The sequence below is a fragment of the Thamnophis sirtalis genome, unplaced genomic scaffold (genome assembly GCF_051295495.1).
Source record: "Thamnophis sirtalis isolate CommonGarterSnake01/CBP01778 unplaced genomic scaffold, rThaSir2_p1.2 scaffold_5, whole genome shotgun sequence".
Taxonomy (NCBI): domain Eukaryota; kingdom Metazoa; phylum Chordata; class Lepidosauria; order Squamata; family Natricidae; genus Thamnophis; species Thamnophis sirtalis.
The window spans coordinates 63,603,415-63,624,599 of NW_028261385.1; the positions used below are offsets into that span (position 1 = coordinate 63,603,415).

At 43.7% G+C, this 21,185-nt stretch overlaps 1 protein-coding gene across 3 annotated transcripts in view; it reads left to right on the forward strand.

Annotated features, from left to right (window-relative positions):
* The window catches only part of PTCH1 (patched 1), a 105,245-nt gene that overhangs the window by 1,827 nt on the left and 82,233 nt on the right, over positions 1-21,185 (forward strand). The window contains exons 1-2 of one of the 3 annotated variants that reach the window (XM_014051654.2): positions 15,284-16,103; positions 17,539-17,731. In XM_014051654.2, coding sequence (XP_013907129.2) covers positions 15,699-16,103; positions 17,539-17,731 — 598 coding nt within the window. In that variant the 5' untranslated portion in view covers positions 15,284-15,698. Of the gene's footprint in view, positions 1-15,283; positions 16,104-17,538; positions 17,732-21,185 lie in introns of those variants that run through there. The other 2 variants (XR_015696707.1, XM_014051655.2) reach the window with 2 other exon arrangements.

The window sequence follows — 21,185 nt, forward strand, 5'->3', positions numbered from 1 at the left end:
TAAGTTCATAATTCAGTTGTTAAGGGAATCTGGATTCACCATTCCCTTGGCTTGTCAAAAGATTGCAAAAGGTGACCACAAGACCTTGGGAAATAGCAGGGGTCATAAGTATGAACCAGTTGTCAAGCATCTGAATTTTGATCACATGATCATAGAGATGCTACAAAGGTTGTAACTGTGAAAAGTAATGATGTCATTTTTTTCAGTGCCATTGTAACTTCCAACTGTCACTAAATAAACTGTTGTAAGTCAAGGATTACCTTAGTTTGATCACTGATGATGCTATTATATATGCTTCTATCATGTAGTAGCTTTATCTTCATATTGTATTAAGTCTTGGGGTGGTTGATTTGGGTGGCTTTAATAAATTTGGTGAACCTGTCCTTTTGGGATTTGAAAGTTATGGTTTTCAGGTCTCTGTGATATGTAAACACAGCCAATTGTGAGTTCATTCGTGGGTCTGCAGGATACATGAAGCATCTGATGTATGAAAAATAAGTTTTGAAGTAGTGAAGAAAAGGAGTTCCTTGTAATAGAAAGAAAACAGTAGCAGCAGCAGCTAATACTCTAAGCACTGTTTCTGTTATTGCCTAGATTAGAGAGACATTAATTTTATACATACCGTACTTTTTTGTAAAGATTGATCCATGAGTTTTACTTTGTTCAATAGGACCTACTTCCACATCAAAATCATAGAGTGTTAATTTTAATTCCTTTGATTGTGGAAAGTGTTTTACAAATACAACAGAATATTGATTCCCTAAATTCTTACAGATTGCTCCCATTTGATAAATGGAACATGGAGTTTAGGCTTGACCATCTAACCATACTACTAAGCAGTTAAACGCTGTTTGAAACAAACTTGTTTCTTTTCAAATAAATATCGTTAGGGTAGAAGTTCATAGACTAACTTTCCCAAATATTAAATTCCATAATAATTATTATAAACCCAAACACACCTGGAAGGCAACAGCTTAACAGATGGTTATACATGGTGTCTTTTTCTGGCTCACCCAGGGCATAATGTGTGTGTCCTAAAGCTGTGGAACTGAGACATCCTTCTCCTGTCCAATCTTCTGGATTTACCACTGTAAATAAGTGTGGTTAAGCAACCTTCAAAGCATACTAAACACTGGAGCCTCATAACCAGACTTTGGCTTCAGTGCAATTTGTTTTCCCTCTTGGCTCCTGGCATCACTGTTAGAACAAGGGACTTTTCAACACCGTTCTTCAGCCCAATTCATCAAAATTTCAACATCTTCATTTCTGTTTTCCTCATGCAAATGGGGTGTTCACAATGTACAGGACATGATGTGTTCTGTGGATTTACCTGGATTCTTGATCCTTCAAAAATCAATAGACATTTTGTCTACAGAACTTCCCATAGGAAAAGCTGGTCTTTCTGAGTTTTTAAAAACATATTTTTAAAAACATATTTTAGACATTAAAGACTCAAAGTAGTTTAAAAAAAAACCAGGTTGTTGGAACATCCTCTTCACCTTCAGTTAATGGGCAGTAGGCCGTGCCTAAGTAGACATGTTTAAATAAATATTTCCCCTTCGGTTCATTCCATCCAATGTATGTGTTCATTTATTTGTGGCATAGGATCATGATAATTTTACTGCATATGGTAAGATTAATTTCCCTGGAGCACAATGCTGAGAAGGAAGAGAAAGCACTCACCCCTCGCTCTATTTTTTTTTTTTTACAATTCTCCTAATTGCTTTCAGACACACTACATAGAAAACTGATGGAACAATTCCATTTGAATTAAAATATCAGTCTTCTCTGATTTTATCCTAATCACAAGTTAAGGACCTGCCTTTTACTTCCTCTCCTTGTACTAGTTGTACAAAATTTTGAGAGAGTGACGCACAATGCATTTAAAGCAGATTAGCCACATTTTTTTTAAAAAAAAGACATGAGTCTGAATGATTATTTCTCATGTCTGTATATCTACTAAGTGTGTTGATACAGCAGTAGATCTGAAAAAGTCTGTTGCTGTAGTTGTCCCCTTCTTAAGGTTTATTAAAAGGTTTAAGGTTTATTAAAATTTGTATGCCACCCACTCCCATCGGGACTCTGGGCGGCATACAAATTGGACTCTTTCTTCCGCAAAGATTCAGTCAAACTACATAAACAACAGGCTGGTTTCCACCAAATAAGCAGCAGTGTGAATGAACAAGCCCAATAACTTGTCTTTGGGTAAGAAATCATCCATTGGATGACAATCCTCCTATTTTCCTCTTAATGCAAGCACAAAATTAAATGTAGACTTCATCTGCTATGTATCACCTAGAAGAACACAGGGCTAGAATTCTAGACTGAATTGTTTCAGATTGAAGTTTAGGTTGAATTCCAGGATGCCAGAATGGGAAACCCTTGGCATCTGCCAGGAGCCCTCTGCTGGCAGGTCACAACATTTGCCAGTTCCCACTAGTAATTGGGAGGGTATTTTTCTGCTGCTGCTTGACAGGAAAGAGAGTAAAGTAACTGAGCCTCTTATCATAGGTTTAAAATATTGAATCAACTTGAAAAACACAGCCCCAACCACTTCAGTGGTGAGCTTCATTGCCCTCTCCTCTGTGGCCTTTGAACTCCCCCAATTTTCCTCCCAAAAGATGTAGTCCCAAGCCCTCTGCAGCCTTGCTTTTTCATGTATTTGATATACTTCAAAGGGGATCTGAAATCATTATTTTTTGTTGTTGTTGTTCTGAGGGAGTTAAAAAAAACATTTAATGTACCGTTCTTTCTCCCTTTGCTCTGAGGCAGAATGCCCATTGCCTTTTCATTGTGGGTCACACACAGTTCAACACTTGGAATTGATTGGGACTGGAAAGGTAGGTCAACCTGTCATAGGATCAGTCTGTACCAATCAATGAAAGCCAGGTTAGTTTACATGAAATATTTTCCTAGATCTGAAGGCTCTTCTACCCCAGTTGAAGAAAAAAAGGGGGAGAAACACTTTTTCTACATTCAAAAAAAAGTGTAGAAAACTGACATAAAAGCATGTCAAAAGATTTAATCTCTTTATCTACAAACTCTTTTTTCCATGAAAAGCATTGGAAATGTTGTTTCCCAGCCCAAATGATACTTAATTCTATTTTCCATTTAAGTACTTCTTATTCTATTAGCTCTGTGGGTGGCAAACACCAGACTATAGTTTTCAGAGCCACATTGCTTCCCTGGGAACTCATTCCTGTCCACTTATCTCTGCTTTCATTCCGGCAAAGCCAGGAGGTAAATGGCAGTGAGATGTCAGCAAAGAGAACCGGCTGTCTGGAGCCAGAATGTTGGCAGGATGATAAAAAGATCAAGACAGTAGTCACAGTCCAATTGATGTCCCATCCACTTTTTGATGTGTGTCATTGGATGGTGCACATTAAAAGGGATGGAGCTTGGCATGGTTATAGCCAACATTTTTTTTTCTTTTCCCCCTCCTTTTCCCCTCTGGGCACCTCTGTCTGGAGGGCAACAGTTATAGGGACACTGAGCTATGCTGTAAGTTTTTAAGTTGCATATTAACGCTTTGGTATTTGTTATTTAAATAGACTGCTACTGTAGTTGCAAAATTTAGACTAGATGGAAGAAAAAGGAGAACACCTGAAGCTTTTTTAACATGTCAAACATGCAGCAATAAAGTTCAAAATACTTATTTCAGACTTAGTTGACCAAAAGGACAAACCATGTGTCTATCCTAAAGATCAATACATTAATCACAGTCACTTATGCTTTTGGATTGCCTCAATGTATAACATGAGGCTACCATTGAAGATTACCTGGGAACTTCAACTGGTCCAGGAGGTAGCAACATACATGGTAATGGGGGGCCCTGGAGTTGCTCATGTAACACCTTAGTTATACGAGTTGCACTAGCTTCTGGTTTCTTTCCAAGTTCAATTCAAGATGCTGTCCATCACCTTTAAAGCCCTGTATGGCAGAGAGCCAGATTATTTGCAGGACTGCCTTTCTCTAAGGGCATCTACCCATTCTACCAAGTAAAATGGGCATAGGCACATTCCTAATGTCTTCCCTAAATATTGCCATCTGATGGGAGCTAGGAAGCATGCCTTTTTTGTGGCAGCCATGGCTATATGGAATACTCTGCACCCTGCAGTTAAGCAAGGCTGCTACCCTCCTAGCCTTCCACAAACTTTGAAGATCTCATTTTTCCTCAAGTTCTGGTATAACATTAGGTAATTGCACATCAGAAGTTTGACTTGGTGCCAGGTTTTTTGTTTTTAGTTTATAATTTTAGTATAAATTTTATGCTGTTCTAACTTTTGATTGGGAGCCACCCAGAGTTTGTTATAAGATGGGTAGCTATAGAAATGTTTTAAATAAATAAAATTTCTATGAGCTATTCTAGAATATTCTTATGAAGATCATAGGAAAGTCTTTTTTTAAAAAAAATCTGCATCTCTGGAAATGCAAAATTCCCAGTAAACAAAACCAAGCAACCAGAAAGCTCTTCCTGCCTAAGGTATAAGAAAAAGATGTTCCTAAGAAAAATGCCTGGGGTTTAAAAGAAGAAAGAAAACAAAACAAGAAAAAAAACCAAATACTTTTCTATTGCTTACTGCTAAGTCTCTTAATTTAGCCCTAAAAATTATCAGATGTGTTTTTTCCAAACACTTGTCATTATGACAAAACCATTTAGAGCAAGGTGGAATGGCTGTGAACATTCTCTATATCTAGGCAGAATCTTGCTAGCATTCTTTAGGAGAACAGATAAATTCCTGTCTCAAACCCTGACATGTTACCTGCATTCTTGGCTAACTGGGCCAGCAGGATGAGCCAATAATCTGATTCAATATACAGCAATTTTCCAAACTTCTAATTCAATATAGCCTTTTCTAACTTTCAGGTAGATTGGGTGACAACTCCCATCATCCCCAGCCTGAATGATCATGCTGCTTTGGGTGAATGGATTCATAATTGAATACATGTGGTGAACAAATTGGACAACTTCCTTCCCAGAGCAGCAGCATTTATTCATCCATTTGCTTTAATTTTTCCTAATGATTCTTTTCTTGTTACCACATACAAAAGAAGACAATTTTTCCATAGAAAGCATTATAAATCATACATTGTACATTATTCTGTACAATGTATTGTGTATGATAGAAGAGCTGCTAGATTGGGAGGGGTGAATCCACATAATTTAATACAAGAGAGCCTGTTTTCCTTTCTTTACTGGTATTCTTTCTGTTCTTATTTTAAATATCCTTGAACATCCTTGAAGACTGGACACTAGAAGTTCAGTCTTCTTTTTAAAAAGAAGACTCACCCGGATTGCATTAATATAAACACATTAAAACAAATGACAAAAGCTAATGAGATATGTTCCCGGAAGCCTACCTTAAAATATGTTTTTGTTGAGGTTTTTAGGGAAAAGTGCTACTCTCCCACTGTACACCAGCGACGACCCAAAGCTATTCATAACAGGATCCCCATGTTTTCTTTAGCAAGGGGGCTGTCCTTTTGGTGAACTTAAGATTTTTAGGACTTGGGTTGGGCAGTCCCAAAGATCTCTTCAGGACCTTCTTCCCTGTGGGCTGTGTGTTGCAGAGTTCTCACGTCTTCCTTTGTAGTATGAGAAGCAGCTTTCCATTAAAGGAGATCAGCAGTAATTAGCTGCATTATTTTGACAAGTTGGCTGGAGCAGTTCCTTTTCTTAGGCTCCCGAGGAAGGGACCATGAAGAAAGGCAAGAGGCGAGTGAGGGGAATGAGATTTGATTCATGTAGTTGGGGGCCCTTTCCCAAACCCTGCTTGCAGCTTGCAAAATGCCTCTCTTGAAACTTCATTTACTTATGCAATGGCAGCATGCAGAAGCATTCTTTGCCAACCAGACAGAGGTATGAAGAGGCCAACCACAAGCAACAAGCACTGCAAATGTTTTAGAATGTGTTACCGATTCGCTTTACTCAATGTGCAGAATCAACCATTGGGTTGGAAAGATGAATCGATGTACAGACATGAATGTATAGAATGAGATATACATGAATACATACAGTCTAAATCTAATACTTTCTTACATTCATATTTTGATATCGTCTCCCCTTGATATATGCTTATTTGGAGAGAAATATCAGCCTACAGAGCATAAAAAATAATCAAATGGACTAAAAGAAATCCTATTGATTGCCATGAAGCTTAATCATATCAATAATCTGTTGTGGGAACAGATCTACTCTCTTCCGGTCTGATTTAAGTTCCACCTACCACTCTTCTGTCAGCCCTACTAGGTAAACCAGACAATGGACTCCATGGGAAAACTAGAACTGTACTTTATTGAGTTAGATTACAAAAGCAGAATCTTGCAAGCCTGACTCTGTTTTACATACATCTTCACCTTCTCATATTCCCAGCAGGGGAGAGGTTGTTTTATTGCTTCTGAATATTATTTTGCTTGCCAAGACTTTGAGAATGTTTCAACCCTCTTTGCTTATGTAATGGTTCTTGAATATTTCTGCCAAGGTCATCTCTTTTGCTCTTTATATGTTCCTCCTCAAAAACGAAACCCCTGTTTTCCAAGCACTATAGGGTCACAAGCTGAGTTTCTAAAATTACACTTAACAGTAACTCCATTGAGAAATGTGGGGTTCATTCCCACATAAATATGCACAGAAATGAGCTGCAAAAGTCACATAAATAAAGCTACAACTTATGGTGTGTGCATGTGTGTATAATATAACTAGAATACTAGATAATTGTCATCTACTTTTTTTTTTTTGAAGAATCATATCATGCTATAGCCCAGTGATGGTGAACCTTTTCGGCACTGAGTGCCAAAAAGGGAGTGCGCACACATGCATGGGGCACCGAGTGCCGAAAAGTGAACATGCACGCTCATCTGGGATGCAATCTGGAAGAGGAGCTGCCCAGGGGGCATGCACATGCTAAAAAATGAACTTCCGGTTTCCGATGCACACATATGCACCGGCTAGCAAGTCTACTGGTTACTGTCACCCATGCAATGATCAGCAGGCTGGTGCACATGCTCATACCAAGAAATGGAAGACCAGCTCTTCCAGTTTCTGGCACTGCTGCACACACAAAGGCCAATTAATCATCACATGCGTATGCGCACCAGGCAACATGGCATTGCATGCCACTTTGGGCAGGCGCATCATAGGGTCACCATCACAGCTATAGCCTATTTACAAATAATACAATGTTGTTTTATATACAGATAGTTCGTGACATATGATCACAGTTCAGCCCAAAATTTCCATTGCTAAGCAATGCAGATGTTAAGTGAGCCATACCCCCATTTTCTGATATTTGATACAGATGTTAAGTGAATCATATGGTCTTTAAGTGAATCTGGTTTTTCTTCCTTGATTTTGCTTGTCCGAAGCTCCCTAGAAAGATTGCAAATAACAATCTCAGGACCCCAGGACCGTTGCCGGTTGCCAAGCAGTGCACCCACAGTTTGATTGTGGGACTGGGGATGCTGCAATGGTCAAAAGTGTGAGACTTGGTCATAAATCACTTTTTTCAGTTCCATTTTGAATGGTCATTAAATGAATGATTATAAATCAAGGACTTCCTGTATTATGCGATATTTTAGCCAAATGATGGTTAAACTACAGAAACTGTTGTGTCCTGTCTGAAATGCATTATTGATTAAATTACTGAGGTTGGCCATAGAAAATGTTTTATGTTTTAGAAAACTCACCTACTTCTTGAAAACCTCTCCTTTCAGCCCAGCTATACTTACCTACACTTGTCTCAGATTATAATCTGAAAGAACAAGATTCAGCAAGCATCTTTGCTGAAAGGTAAGGTGATGATAATGTATTAATATATAATCATTTATGCCATCAAATAATAACATCTGCCTATCCCAGGTCCTTGATGGATGGATAAAAATGTCAAATCCAGTCTAAACATCTGGCTGACTGCGTAACAAACCACAATAAGAATATATTAAATTAATATGCCACGAAACTCCTAGCAACTCTGGGTACTTTACAAATTATTAAAAACGTTGAAAAACAAAGGAACATTACAAAAACAAGACAAATCAAAAGAGCAGAGATGGCAGAGAGAACAAACATAATGGGGATAAGGGAAAAAAAGAAAAGGAGCATCAATCATGCTCCCCAGTGGCCTGGGCGAAGAGCCACTCTTCAGAGCCCTTTGAAATTCCAGTGAGTCAGGGGCTGTTTGAATCTTGGGGGAACTTCATTCCAGAGGGCAGACACTGCTAGAGAGAAGATGAGCTTTCAGAGTCCTGATAGCTGGCATTGAGTAAGGGATGGAATCAGTGGTGGGATTAAAAAATCTTTACTACTGGTTCTGTGGGCATGGCTCAGTGGGTGTGGTTTGGAGGGCATGGCTTGGTGGGTGTGGTAGGGGAAGGATACTGCAAAATCCCCATTTCCTCCCGATCAGTTGGGACTCAGGAGGCAGAGAATAGATGGGGGCGGGGCCAGTCAGAGGTGGTATTTACCAGTTCTCCGAACTACTCAAAATCTCTGCTACTGGTTCTCCAGAACTGGTCAGAACCTGCTGAATATCACCTCTGGATGGAGCCCTGGGACCTGGAGGGTGTCAACCCTGCAAATTAAGTCGACCAGACATGTAACTATGGTCCCACAAATAACCATGCCCTGCCTCTGGTTTTAGCGAGTGAAAAACTGAGCTGTTGGTCAGATGCACATATGATGTAAGCCATACTATGGTTTGTTTGAGCTTATTATGTTGTGTGAATACAGCCAGTTGTGGTTTGTTTCATCAATGCGGCATGACAAAGAAAACAGTGGCTTAAAATAAATAAATACATAAATAAATAAATAAAATAATGTGTGAATCCAGGTACTGTGGGATGAAAAACCATGTATCCCATCAAGTTAAAGGAATATAGAGCCATTAACAAATATTAAGAAAAAAAAATACCTTGCATAGATTCAGAGAACCTAGCTTGTCCATTCTACTTACTGCTGTCATAGATTTGAGCTAGCTCCAAATTGAACTTAGACTAGCCATGACAGAAATATCCTTTAAAGAGAAATAAAATAGCAGACTAATACTATCCATAGAGTCATATTTGATTATCTAAGATTGGTTTACCTCCATCTCTCTTAAGAACATACAGGTAGTCCTTTTATTACAAACACAATTGAAACCCAAAATTATGTTGCTAAGTGAAACGTTTATTAAGTGAGTTTTGCCCCATTTTACAACTTTTCTTGACACAGTTAAGTGAATCATGGCATTTGTTAAATTAGCAACATGGTTGTTAAATGATTCTAGCTTCCCCACTGACTTTGCTTGTCAGAAGATTACAAAAGGGGATCACCTGACCTCCAGGTGCCAAGCATCTGAATTTTGATCATGTGGCAATGGGGATGTTGCAATAGTCGTTCAGCCTGTTGTATCTTTGAACGGTCACTAAATAAACTGTTGTAAGTCCACGACTATCTGTATTCAAAATCTTGTAATGATTGTGTTTCTTAGCTGTTTCCTTATCAAGACAGAAGAAAAACAGTTGTGTTTGCGGGGTGGGGATAAAAAAAGCCAAGATGCTGGCTATGATCATGTGATCAAGGTCCCACATCTTTTTCTGTACAACATAAAATATATGGGGGCTTTGATAACCTATTTGTGGCTGCCATTTGCCTTTTTTAAACCATATCATGGTGAACATTCCTGAACACTGTTTTTCTTTCATTACTGCTGTGACCACAAGGACATTTCTGACTATACGCAGTTCCAATGGAGTAGTACTACTTTTGTTACTGTAAAAACATCAAAGGCCTAAACACCCACTTAGCAACTAATCAGCTACCTACACAACATCAACCACAGTTCTCAACCTATTGTCCACCAGGTGGCATTGGGAATACAGCTCTTCCCAGACAATAAAACTTATGAGAGTTGAAAACCCATATAATAGGATATAGATTTCGTAGAGTTGAGGTCAACTCCTGGTAATCACACAGTCACATTCAGAATTGTATTTTTAATATCCTGCTCTATCCTACAGTCTTGGGATCTCCTGGTGTTAAGCCATAAACAGATTAACAGGTTCAACCCAGCTGCTTCCAAACCAGCCCATCAGTTAGGCACTGCCACTTGCTGTGGGCATGGAAATGTAATCAAGAACTTCATCCACCCTGGAAGAAAATTGCTGCCAGATGCAACCTTTTTGTATAATTTACACACTGCTATGTCCCTCCCTAGTGGCAAGGAAGCTAGATAACTTTGTAATTGATTTGCAGCCTTATTTCCCCCCCTCTATCTTTTTCTTACTATTGTTGATACTGGAAAGTTACTGATTGGTTTCAATAGGAAGCCTGTATGGAAGGACTTGGAGACTCACAAAATACAACAGGTCCAAGCTACTACACATATGCACTTGGGTTAGGCTGTACAGTGCACCCATAGTAGGAACAGTATGTGCAAGCACAGAAAATAAAGTATTGAAACCCTCTAATATTGTTTCAAACTCTGAGCCTTCATGCTTTACTCCCTTCCATTTGGGCTACAAAACCTGATGATTACCAGAGGGCAGCAAACAGTCAATGTTTCTGTGTCTCACATTCCCATCTAATGTTGTCTGATTTGCCACTTGAGTGGGGCAATTTGAAGTAGACAGTTTATTGCAACAATGTTTCTTCAATTTGTGAATTAAGGGATGACATCCTTCTTTGGTCTCTATATTCCAAAGCAGTTTTGTACAACCATAAATGCTCTGGGACATTCAGCTGGCAATAAAGCTCCCAACATTTCTGGAGGAAACCAGACTGAGGACAGCTCAATATCATCTAAATTTTGCATATGTTTTGTTGTTGCCTAGGTTAGATCTAAGGTAGGGATAGGTGTATTGCTATAGTGAATTGTGGAAATACTTCATGGGTAGTTGTGGTGCCAGAGACAGGTGTAGATGATGCAAAGATCTAAGTGTAGACGAGAAAATGGGGGGGGGGAGCAGCTGTGGCAGTGGAATTGGCCTGTTTGCAGCAGGGGCATTGGATATTTTTTCAATTGGCAATGTTTTACAGTGTCATTTGGTCATCACTGTGTCTCAGTATGGTATTCTATATAGCTTTGCTTCCCCATCACTACACTAGTGGTTAGGTGATCTATAAAGCAGGCAGGGCTTCTTCTTCTTCTTCTCTCTCTCTCTCTCTGAACTACGTGGAGAGAAAAAGCCAAGGTGTAAATGCTCAGCCGTACGGGCCTTTCGCCCAGCCAAGTGTATTTCATAGGGCTGCCGTCTCTCATTGCTTCGAACCGTGTGACCCAGATAGGCTACCAACATGGGGCATGCGCGCTATAGGCCGCTATGCCGTCAAGTGTGAATGCGAAGGCTGGGTAGATCAGGAGCCCTCTTGTAGCTTTGAAGCAAGTAGACCACTTTCACGTGCATTGGCAATGAGGCAAACTGGGGATATCCTTGGTTTTGGCCACCCAAGTCGAGACAAGACGTTTACACTTACGCTTCACCCTTCACGCGCACGCTCACACACGCACACACATGAAACAAAGCCAATTAGACATGTAATTCATCTCGTGTGTGAAATGAACCAGGGGGGAGGGAGGGAGAGGGGGGGAGAGGGAGAGGGAGGGAGGGAGGGAGGGAGGGAGGGAGGGAGGGAGGGAGGGAGAGAGAGAGAGAGAGAGAGAGAGAGAGAGAGAGAGAGAGAGAGAGAGAGAGAGAGAGAGAGAGAGAGAGAGAGAGAGAGAGAGACGGCGGCAGGGAGGAAGGATATTAAGATAGGGCTTGTTAAAGTTGAGCCTTCAGATTAAGTTTTGGAAATAACGATGCAGCCAGAGGGTTGCAAAAAGGAAGAGAAAGTATTCTGCAGTGTGGATTTGGGAAATGAAATCAAGGAAAGTGTGAGCCATTTAAGGTTTTGAGGACTTTTTAACCACCTTTTTACTCTTTTTACTCCAAAGTAAGCCCATTTGAAAATCTTACCTTTACCGTACAAGAAAAGCTTACTGAGAAATGAGGCGGGGGACCAATAAATCGTGGGCGAAGGTGGTGAATCCAGTTCCATGAGGCAACTTCTGTTTCTCTCCCTCATCAGCCATACCACCCCTTATATTTACAAACAACAGGTTTTCCCCAGACTGGAGTCTGGACTGAAAGAGTCCTGTCATGAAAGGAATTTCGTTGCAATACATCTGGAGGTTATCACGTGGGGCTAAATGTGTAAATTTATTCTAAGATTGAGAAGAGTAACATAGTTTGGAGTGCTTTTCAGGACATAGAATGCAGATTTAAGTAGATTGTTTAAAATGACAAACAACATTGGACGTATGCAGATCATTTTTAAGGCTTATCCATTTCCTAAGGCAACGTGCATTGTCACGGTTAGTTTAATTGGATTTTATTCAATTAAATTAAATAATTATATCGACTCAATTAAGTCAATATTCGGATTCGCAGCAGTTTACGCTGAATATTAATCTAATCATAGCGGGTGGGATCGCACAGCGTGCTTGGCTAAAACAAGACTGGCCAGTAAGTTCACGGCTTATTGTGCACCGATGACTGAGAGCACTCTAGCTTTTCCCAAACTGGCGCCCACCTAACGTGGTCACCCTGCAGCTTTTTCCCCAGGAAGCGTGGCCAAGGACACCGCGCAGAAGAGGTTGAGGCTTCTCTACGCAATAAGGACGGAAGAACTGAGTATGACGAGAGACTTTTTATAGCAACATATGTATTTTATTATTGCGTTATATACTAAAATGAGGGAGATGCTTGGGGTTCAAATATACAACTAAATCCACGTATTCAGAAGCATAGCTAATAGTGCAGTTCTGTATATTTGCATTTCGTTGTAGATTCGGTTCAGCATTCCCCATGTAGTGTGACAATAATTGATGAGGTGCCATCAAGTCGATGTCGCCATTCCCAATTACGTATCTTCCGCAGATTGGGAATCTTGGTTAATTAGGAATCCAAGGTCATCCGGAGGATGCCGTATGTTAGGGGAACACATGAAGTGGCCAAAAGCCGAGAGATGTTTTAACTTTGCCTCCGGGGTTTTCTAAACAGCGGAGTGCAAGTATCCCACATCAGGCCATCCAAAAAGATCGTGAGAAATCATTAGCCAGCCGAGTTTCCCTATTTTGGCTTCTCGGGGTTGCTGATTGTTAACACGTCTGTCGCATTGCAGATGGGGGAGGAGAGGGGATCAGAGCTCCACACGTGCCTTTGGGAGGAACTGAAACGTCTTTGGATCAGAGCGCACTTTGATGTCTTTGCCGGGGCTGCTAAAGTGGCCGAGGGATTAGAGTCTGCACCAGGGACGCTCTCGGGTAAAATCTCAGCGGCCAGCCCTGTGCAATGTTAAAAGATCCGCAGGAGTAAACTATTGGCGTTCAGGGCGCAGCAGGCGGTTGCGAGCGAAGAATCGGCTTCTCTAAGCCTTCCTAACACGGCTGCCGTGGCAACACCCCCCACCTCCCTCCGTGTAGCACAGAGCTGAATGGAAACGTCCTTTGCTCTTCTGCCATTGGCCTACAGACATCGACGTAGACTGCTATTGGGCAGCGTAAAGGGGAGAGACCTCCTTTAGGAATGTACTATGGCTTGTCTGGTATTTTTCTCTCCTGGGGAGGGAGGGAGAAGAGCTGCTCTCTCTTGCTCTGCGAGGCTAAAGGCCGCACCCGTGTGGATGGGGAGATCCACAGCGTTTTAAACTTGATGGGCTAAGGCCCTGCGTGCCAAGCCAAGAGACCACCGCAGCCCACCCCGCCAGATCTGCGACGGAGGGAAGCCCAGCCTTGTGTGCATAATCCAGAGCCAGCCAGTCACGTGAAACCTGTAGGCCGCCTCCGCGGCCTTCCCCCTCCCTTCTCTGAATGTGCGGTCTTTTCTAGCTCCCCTCCACTTTTTTTCCCTTCAATGAACACGCGCAAGTTTGTTCCTTAAAGCAACACTCCCCTCCCGTTTCACGCTTTGGCAGAGCGCTATCCTCTGGTTAAGATTGGATGCGCAAAACTTGGCTAGGCGCACCCAAGTCGTCGAGAACTGTTGAAACAAATAAAAAGCTTGTACGTTTCTCGGACAAGAGTGATCCCCGGTTTTAAATTCTTCATGGCGGATCAAATAACCAAGATGGGCACGTGCGTAAGAAAGTTCGTCAACGTAATAGGCAATGGGGGAGAACAGAAAAATAGGGAATCGACCCCCTTGACGTCACTTGTGACGAATTACCAAAATTAAATGGTTAGAACACGAAATGTTAAGTAAGCGCAACACAAGGATCTATGAGAAACCTCGTAACGTGTTTTTTTTAAGTCCAACGTTTTGAACACAAAAAAACAGGGCTGGCGGAGCATTTTCTTTAAAGCTCAGTAGTGTTGCGTGTAAACGAGTAATTCCGCTGTTCCAGTTTTTAAATTCACTGTTTCAAGTATTAAGGATTTGTTTGTGGTCTTTTTCTTAACACGGCTGGTTGTTCTTGTAGGAACGCAGACTTTTCTTTGATTAAAAAAAAAGGGGGAGAAAGGGGGAGACCGCAGGATCCACCACCCTGTCATTATTTGTGCAGCCCTGGGAATTCATCTTGGACCTCCCAGGAATCGTGGCTGCTTGAGGCTAAGGAGCCTCCAAAAGGACTTCCTTGAAGGGCTCCGGATACCATTTAGTCTCTTCTTTCGTGCGCCTCCCCCAAACCAATTCATGAAAGAAAGAAAAAAAAAGTATTTTAACAGGTCGCTCCGTGAAATAATCCTTATGTGCTCTTTGTAAAAACGTCTCCCTTTTAAAAATAACAGCAGCAACGTCCTTTCCTTCTTAAAACCCAAAGCAAACCTTTCTTGAAAAGAAACCGAGGGGGTAGGGAGAAAAGAGAAGCATTCCTTAATGGAAGTATTGCATGGAAAGAGGGCTGGATCTCTTTAAGGCTCCCCTGAAGTTGGAGATGCACACACACAAGGGTAGCCTGCCTGGGTGGTCTCTCTACTTTGGTGAGCTGTTGCTAAGCAGCTAATAATAGTCATGTTTGCTGAGTAATTTCTGCCCTCTTTGAGCCAATCGCAGCCCAGAAACCGAAGCCATCTGACAGCCCCAGGGGCGGGATTTCAGCTCTTTTTCCCTTTCTCTCCCCTCTCCCTTTCACCCCTCCTCCTCCTCTTTATCCAAATGGAGAGAGTTCCTTTTTTCTCCCCCTTCTTCATCTCATCTATTGAAGCAAGGGAGCTGCTGCTTGCTGCTGCTGCCGCTGCCGCCGCCGCCGCCGCCGCTGCACACAGAGGAAGAAAGGGAGCGCGACGCACGCATCGAGGAGAGAAAGAGCGGGGGGAAAGCAGCCGGGAGAGCTCCTAGAGACAGCTCTGCGCCCAGACAGAATGGTACAGGGCACCGAGACAGAGCAGCAGCAACAGAAGCAACGGCGGCGGCGGCTCTTGTGAGGTCAAGGCTTCCGCCAGGCTTCGCTGGGGTGGCGAGAAAGAGAGCTCGGGCAGAGTCCGGCTTGCCTTCCAGCACCCGTGCGGCGAGGAGCCTGGAGAGCAACTCGAGCCGCAGGCGAAGTGGTCCGGGGAAGGAAGGCGAGCGCGCTGAGATTCCCTGGCTACGCTCACCCGCGCACCCTGGATGTGGGAAGCAGCAGCGGCGAAGACCTCCGGATCCTCGCGAAATGTTGCAATGGAAGGCTCGGGGTCTGACTCGCCGGGAGCAGCTACAGCGGCAGCAGCGGCTGCAGCAGCGGCAGCCAACGCCGTATGAAGCGGTCTGTCAGCAGCGAATCTCCGCCAACCCAGCCAGTCCCCGGTCCCTCCGGATCGTCCCGCAGCAGCAGCAGCGCGCTGGGGGGAACCTCAGAAGACCCAGCCTTTGGGTCGCCAAAACAACAGCAGCGGCGGCGGCTCTGTGGCGGCAACATGGCCTCAGCTGTTAATGCCTCGGAGCCGGAGAGCAGCGGCGACTGTGGTGGTGGTGGCGGCGGCGGCGGTGGTGGAGGAGGAGGAGGCGGCGGCTGCTGCAGAGTGCCAGATCGACTGGGGAGAAGCGGCAGCAGAAGGCGGAGAAGGATAGTGGAGAACAGACGCGCCGCGCCGCCCGATCTGGAATATCTGCAGCGGCCGAGCTACTGCGATGCAGGGTTCGCCTTGGAGCAGATAGCAAAGGTGCTTTGTCGAGATTTCTCTCTTTTTTCCTCTTTCAAATCTCACTTTCTCATAAGCGGCGGGAAGAATCGCCAATAAAATGCTGAAAAGGTGGGGGTGTTCTTGACTCCCGAAAGGTAGAAAGGCAGCCCTTCGTCCCTCCTACCTTGTCTCTGTTCGTTTTTCCAGCGTGTTGGTGGGTTTGCAAATCATCTAATCGCGTTTCCCCGGGAAGTGTGCGTGGATGTATGAATGGGACTTTCCTCTCTGTTCTTCACGAACGAGGCTCTCTTCTGTCTACCCCTAGAAAACTTTCAAGGGCTTTGATTTTCTATCTAACCCCTGGAAAAAAAGTTTTGCCCAAGAAAATGAATTCCAACGCTTTCCAAACCAGCACTGCTCCCCCCTCTGCCCCTCCTTCTGCTCCTGTTATCCGGTTTAAGTGTAGAAGTGTGATTTCCCTCCAAGAAGGGTCTCTTTTTTTCCAGTGAATGTCGCGTTTCTTTTTTAGGGGTAGGGCAGAGGGTGAAAATTGTTAAGCAAATTACTAACTTCCACCTTTCCCGTCCTGGTGGAGATAACTCCCTCCCCCCTCCCTTCATTACTCGAAGGAGATAATAGGTTTGGCAGCGCTTTCACTTCACTTCGCAGGACGGGAAGAACAACAGCAACAAAAAGCAAAGGCGGCAGCAGTAGTATGTGAATTAAAAGATGAGTTTGTTGGTTGGTTGATTGAAATATAAAGAAAGCATCCATGTGGCTGGTCCCTTCCATTCCCCGCTATTGTGGCGATTTGTCGACGGCTACTCGGTTTCCAAAGTCGAGATCATCCAGAGACGCCCAAAAAGCAATTGTAGATTGTAATTCATAAATTTACTAGGTTGCCAGCCCGGTCGGTAACCACGTGGGGCCAGGCAGTTGCTGCGATGCTGGAGCCTAAGGAAACAAGGCGGGGAAGGGGATGGCAAGATTTGCAGGGAAAGCGGCGTTCAGATCTTCCAGAAGGGGGTAGGTGGAGGGCAGGAAAGGGAGAGACTCATTCCTCCTCTTCCCCAGTCCATCCCAGGATTGTTTGACAGGTCGATTTATATTCCGGGGCTGGGGCGATCGTTCCGGGCTGTAGCGCTATCCCGGCTTGAATTGAAGGGTCCCAGAAGCGGTGGTGTGTTGAGAAGGAACGGATCGGGCGGTCGGAGGATTCCCTCCTTGCAAGCCGGGGGGGAGGCGGATGTGGAAGGCGGTGGGGCATCTGCCACGCTTTGCAGGTTGGCCGGCCTGCTCGGCTGCCCCGGTGTGTCCCAGTCCTGCCACGAACTGCCCGGCCGGGACCCTTCTCGAACCGCTTTCTTGCTGGCACATTGTGCTTTTCTTTGGGGGAGGAGGGCGGTTCGCCGGGGCCTAGGCGTGCGGTTCTTTCCTGGGTCTTAATTTATCCCCCTTTTCCTTGCTTTTCTAGGGGAGAGCTACTGGAAGAAAAGCGCCGCTGTGGCTGAGAGCGAAATTTCAGAGACTGCTATTTAAACTGGGCTGTTACATTCAAAAAAACTGCGGGAAATTTTTAGTGGTTGGCCTTCTGATCTTCGGGGCTTTCGCGGTGGGATTAAGAGCGGCCAATCTGGAGACCAATGTGGAGGAACTCTGGGTAGAAGGTAAGGATTGATCCCTCGCCCCGACTTCATCTCCTCCTCCTCCTCCTCCTCTACCCTCTCCCAAATGACAGCGGGAACCTTCCTTTCTCTCAGGGGCAGAGCCTGGTGGTTTATTGGTGTTGGCTGAAGGCCAGATGGACGCTATAAAGTCTTGTAATCCGTTTCTGGAAGTGATACCTTGTGAGATAGTCTGGGGATGGAAGGGAGGGCGGCTGCTTGGGTGGTGAGAAAGAAGAAAAAGGGGGATCCTTTGGACCTTGCAGAATTCCCCCCCCCCTCCTTTCTCCTGGCCCCTCTCCCCGATTCTCCTTGGGTGTCCAAGGAGCTGGTGCCTCTCTTCCCTACCAGGGCATGAAAGGAAAGTCTGTGTTGAAAGCGGCTCACCTCCTCCGCCATTTTGTGTGTGTGTGTGGGAGTGAGTGAGTGAGTGTGTAGGGGTGTATGTGCGTGCGTGTGTCCTGTTAGCAGCAGCCGCCGCTGCAGGAACAGGCTGAACGTGATCTGCACAGCTCTCAGTAGGGCTGTGCTTGTGTGTGGTCCTGTTTTTTTGGACAGCTTTCAGCTTTGAAGGGGAAAAACATTTGTTTCGAGGTTAAAAAAATGGAAAAGTGAAGCACAGACTGGACACATGTTGGAATGTTTGCAAAGCAGATTCCTGGTCTCCCTCAGTTCAAGAGGGAGGCTGGTTTAACTGGAAGCAGGGATGGCTGCTTTTTTATATTTTCCAGGGGTAAAATAATGATTCTTAAGTATTAAAAAAAAAACCTCATTGTTTATCTGGTTTTTAAGATGGTAAATTATGCAGATTCTTTTTTTAATTCTGTGGGAGAAGTATTGACCAATCTGTTAATAGACATTAAAAAAAAACAACTATCTAGACTCTTTAGGTTGAGTGCCTAACTAGGTTGGGTTTATCCCCTGAAGGTTTTGCTAGTAACATTCATTAAAGGGGCCTCACAACTCTAAAGTCACAGTGCATTGCACAAAATAGTCATTTGGGGAGGAGGGGTTCTACTTCACAAAAAGGGACTACAGAGACTTACAGTGCTGTAATATATTTATTTAGAAGTAGATCCAAGAGGGCTAAATGGGACTTAATCCAAAGAAAATGGATAGCAGTAAAATGGTTTAAAGTTGCAGTGCATTTTTCATATAATACAGGCACTGGTTAGAGACAGTTATAATGGTCCAAAGTCTTCTCCACTTGTACATTATCTCAGCCCATTCATGTCCTGACAATATCAGTATTTTCCCTTTGCTGTAAGTTGTCATGAGTGAAACAGCTTAAGTGTAGTTTTCCTTCTTAAGCTGACATGATCTCATTACAGCTTCAAAGTGTGTAAATTCTGCAATGCTTTCTTGCCTATCACCTTGGAGGCAGTCAGGTGATTATTATTTTTTTAGCTGGGGTGTATTGAGGGGCTCAGTGGGCATGTCCACTTTGCTGGTCAGTAAAGTCATTTTCTCTCCCAGTATTTGTATTGTGGGTTAGCAGTTTCCACCTGTGAGTTTACCACCTTGTCCCTATTTCTCTCCAGAATACCAGAGAAAAGAGCAGATCCCCAATATTTTATATTGGGAAGAAGAGAAAGGCATTTGTGCCAGTCCACTTTAAGAGTCACATGGAATGACCGTAGGGCCCACAGTTTTAAATGAGAAAAGGGACATCGCTTTCATTTTGAATAGCAGCTGTGGGGATGTTTACTTTTAATGCAACAGACCTGTTTTTCCTTAGTATGGTATCCAGAAATCAGTCAGAGATGTTGAACCAGTTTTCCTCCTTCATCCCCTTTAATCAGCCCTTTATATTTCCTTGGTTTAATCACTTCACCACCGTTCTGCTATGAGAGAAGTGGTGGCTTAGCAAGTAGTTATTTTCAAGGATCCCTTTTTACATCACTTGGCCTTCATGCTGGTTGTGGCTACTTGTGCCCATTTTCTCATACTTTGCTTTTCTTTGTATGATTTAAAACGTGAGAGATATCCAAATGGAATGGGGGGAAAGAAAGGCAAGCAAACTAGTCTGAATAAGACCAGGCTAAGTCCACCCTGTTTCTACTGCAGGGCCCTGATTGGTAGTCATTTCCTCTGCTTTTGAAGTGTTAAAAGGGCATAGCAGCATAGCCAAAACGAAAACCAATCAGTCTGCCTCTAATAACTGGCACAGTGTGTTGGGAATTGCCTAGTCAAGCAGGAGGTGGGGGGACTCAAGTGGGGAATTAGCCTTGAATCATTGGGCTGCTGTAAGAGATCCAGGAATACCTCTCTATCCCCACTCAATAAGCTTCATGGAACCTTATCCATCTGTTCCCAAGCTAAGACAAACAGTCTGGGGAAATTCCTGTATTATAGGCAGAATACAATAAAGTAGCTACTTTGAATCCTACACATGTGGATTTGGTTGTTTGTGTCTAATACGCTCACAAGTCAGGAGAATAATATTCCGCAGTGACTCAGAAAACTGAGGCAAGTTAAATAACGGTAAAGTTTACGTATCAGGCTTGTTGTATGGCAACTTAGTAGATAACACTTTAATATGGTAATGATGTTGATGGACATTTTCTGCTGCCAAAGATTTGGCTCCAGAGAACTGCCATCCTGACTTGCTCTATAAGCCAAGATGTGCCAGTGGAGAAACTGGGAAGGTAAGGATTTATTAACCATATGTCTCTTCATTTCATTGCCCCCAGAGTTGGTACAGAATTAGGTCAAGCTGAGAGCAATAACAACTAACTTCTTACTAACTGAATCCATTGTCTATGGCCTCAGCCATCCAGATCATGGTTGTCCCAAAAGTGATTTTTCAAGAAGCAACTGGACTTTCGGTTTTTCTTTGAAGAAGAATTTAGAATTTTAGAATTTTATTAATATTTATAGGCCGCCCTTTTCCCTGAGGGGACTCAGGGCGGCTTACAAAGTATAGGGAGGGAGACACAAAAACGATGAACATAAACATTACATGAGTATAAAATAGTACACACCATTCATTCATCATTCGGGTGGGGACAGATTACGATCTTCATCCCCAGGCCTGACGGGATAGCCAGGTCTTAAGGGCTGTGCGGAAGGTCTGGACGGTGGTGAGGGTACGAATCTCCATGGGGAGATCGTTCCAAAGGGTCGGAGCTGCTACTGAAAAGGCTCTCCTCCGTGTAGTTGCCAGTCGACACTGACTGGCGGATGGAATTCGGAGGAGGCCTAATCTATGCGATCTGATAGGTCGCAGGGAGGTAATTGGCAGGAGGCGGTCTCTCAAGTACCCAGATCCACTACCATGGAGGGCTTTAAAGGTGGTAAGTAGCACCTTGAAGCGCACCCGGAGATCAACAGGCAGCCAGTGCAGCTCGCGGAGGATAGGTGTTATGTGGGCGAACCGAGGTGCGCCCACAATCACTCGCGCGGCCGCATTCTGGACTAGCTGAAGTCGCCGGATGCTCTTCAAGGGTAGCCCCAC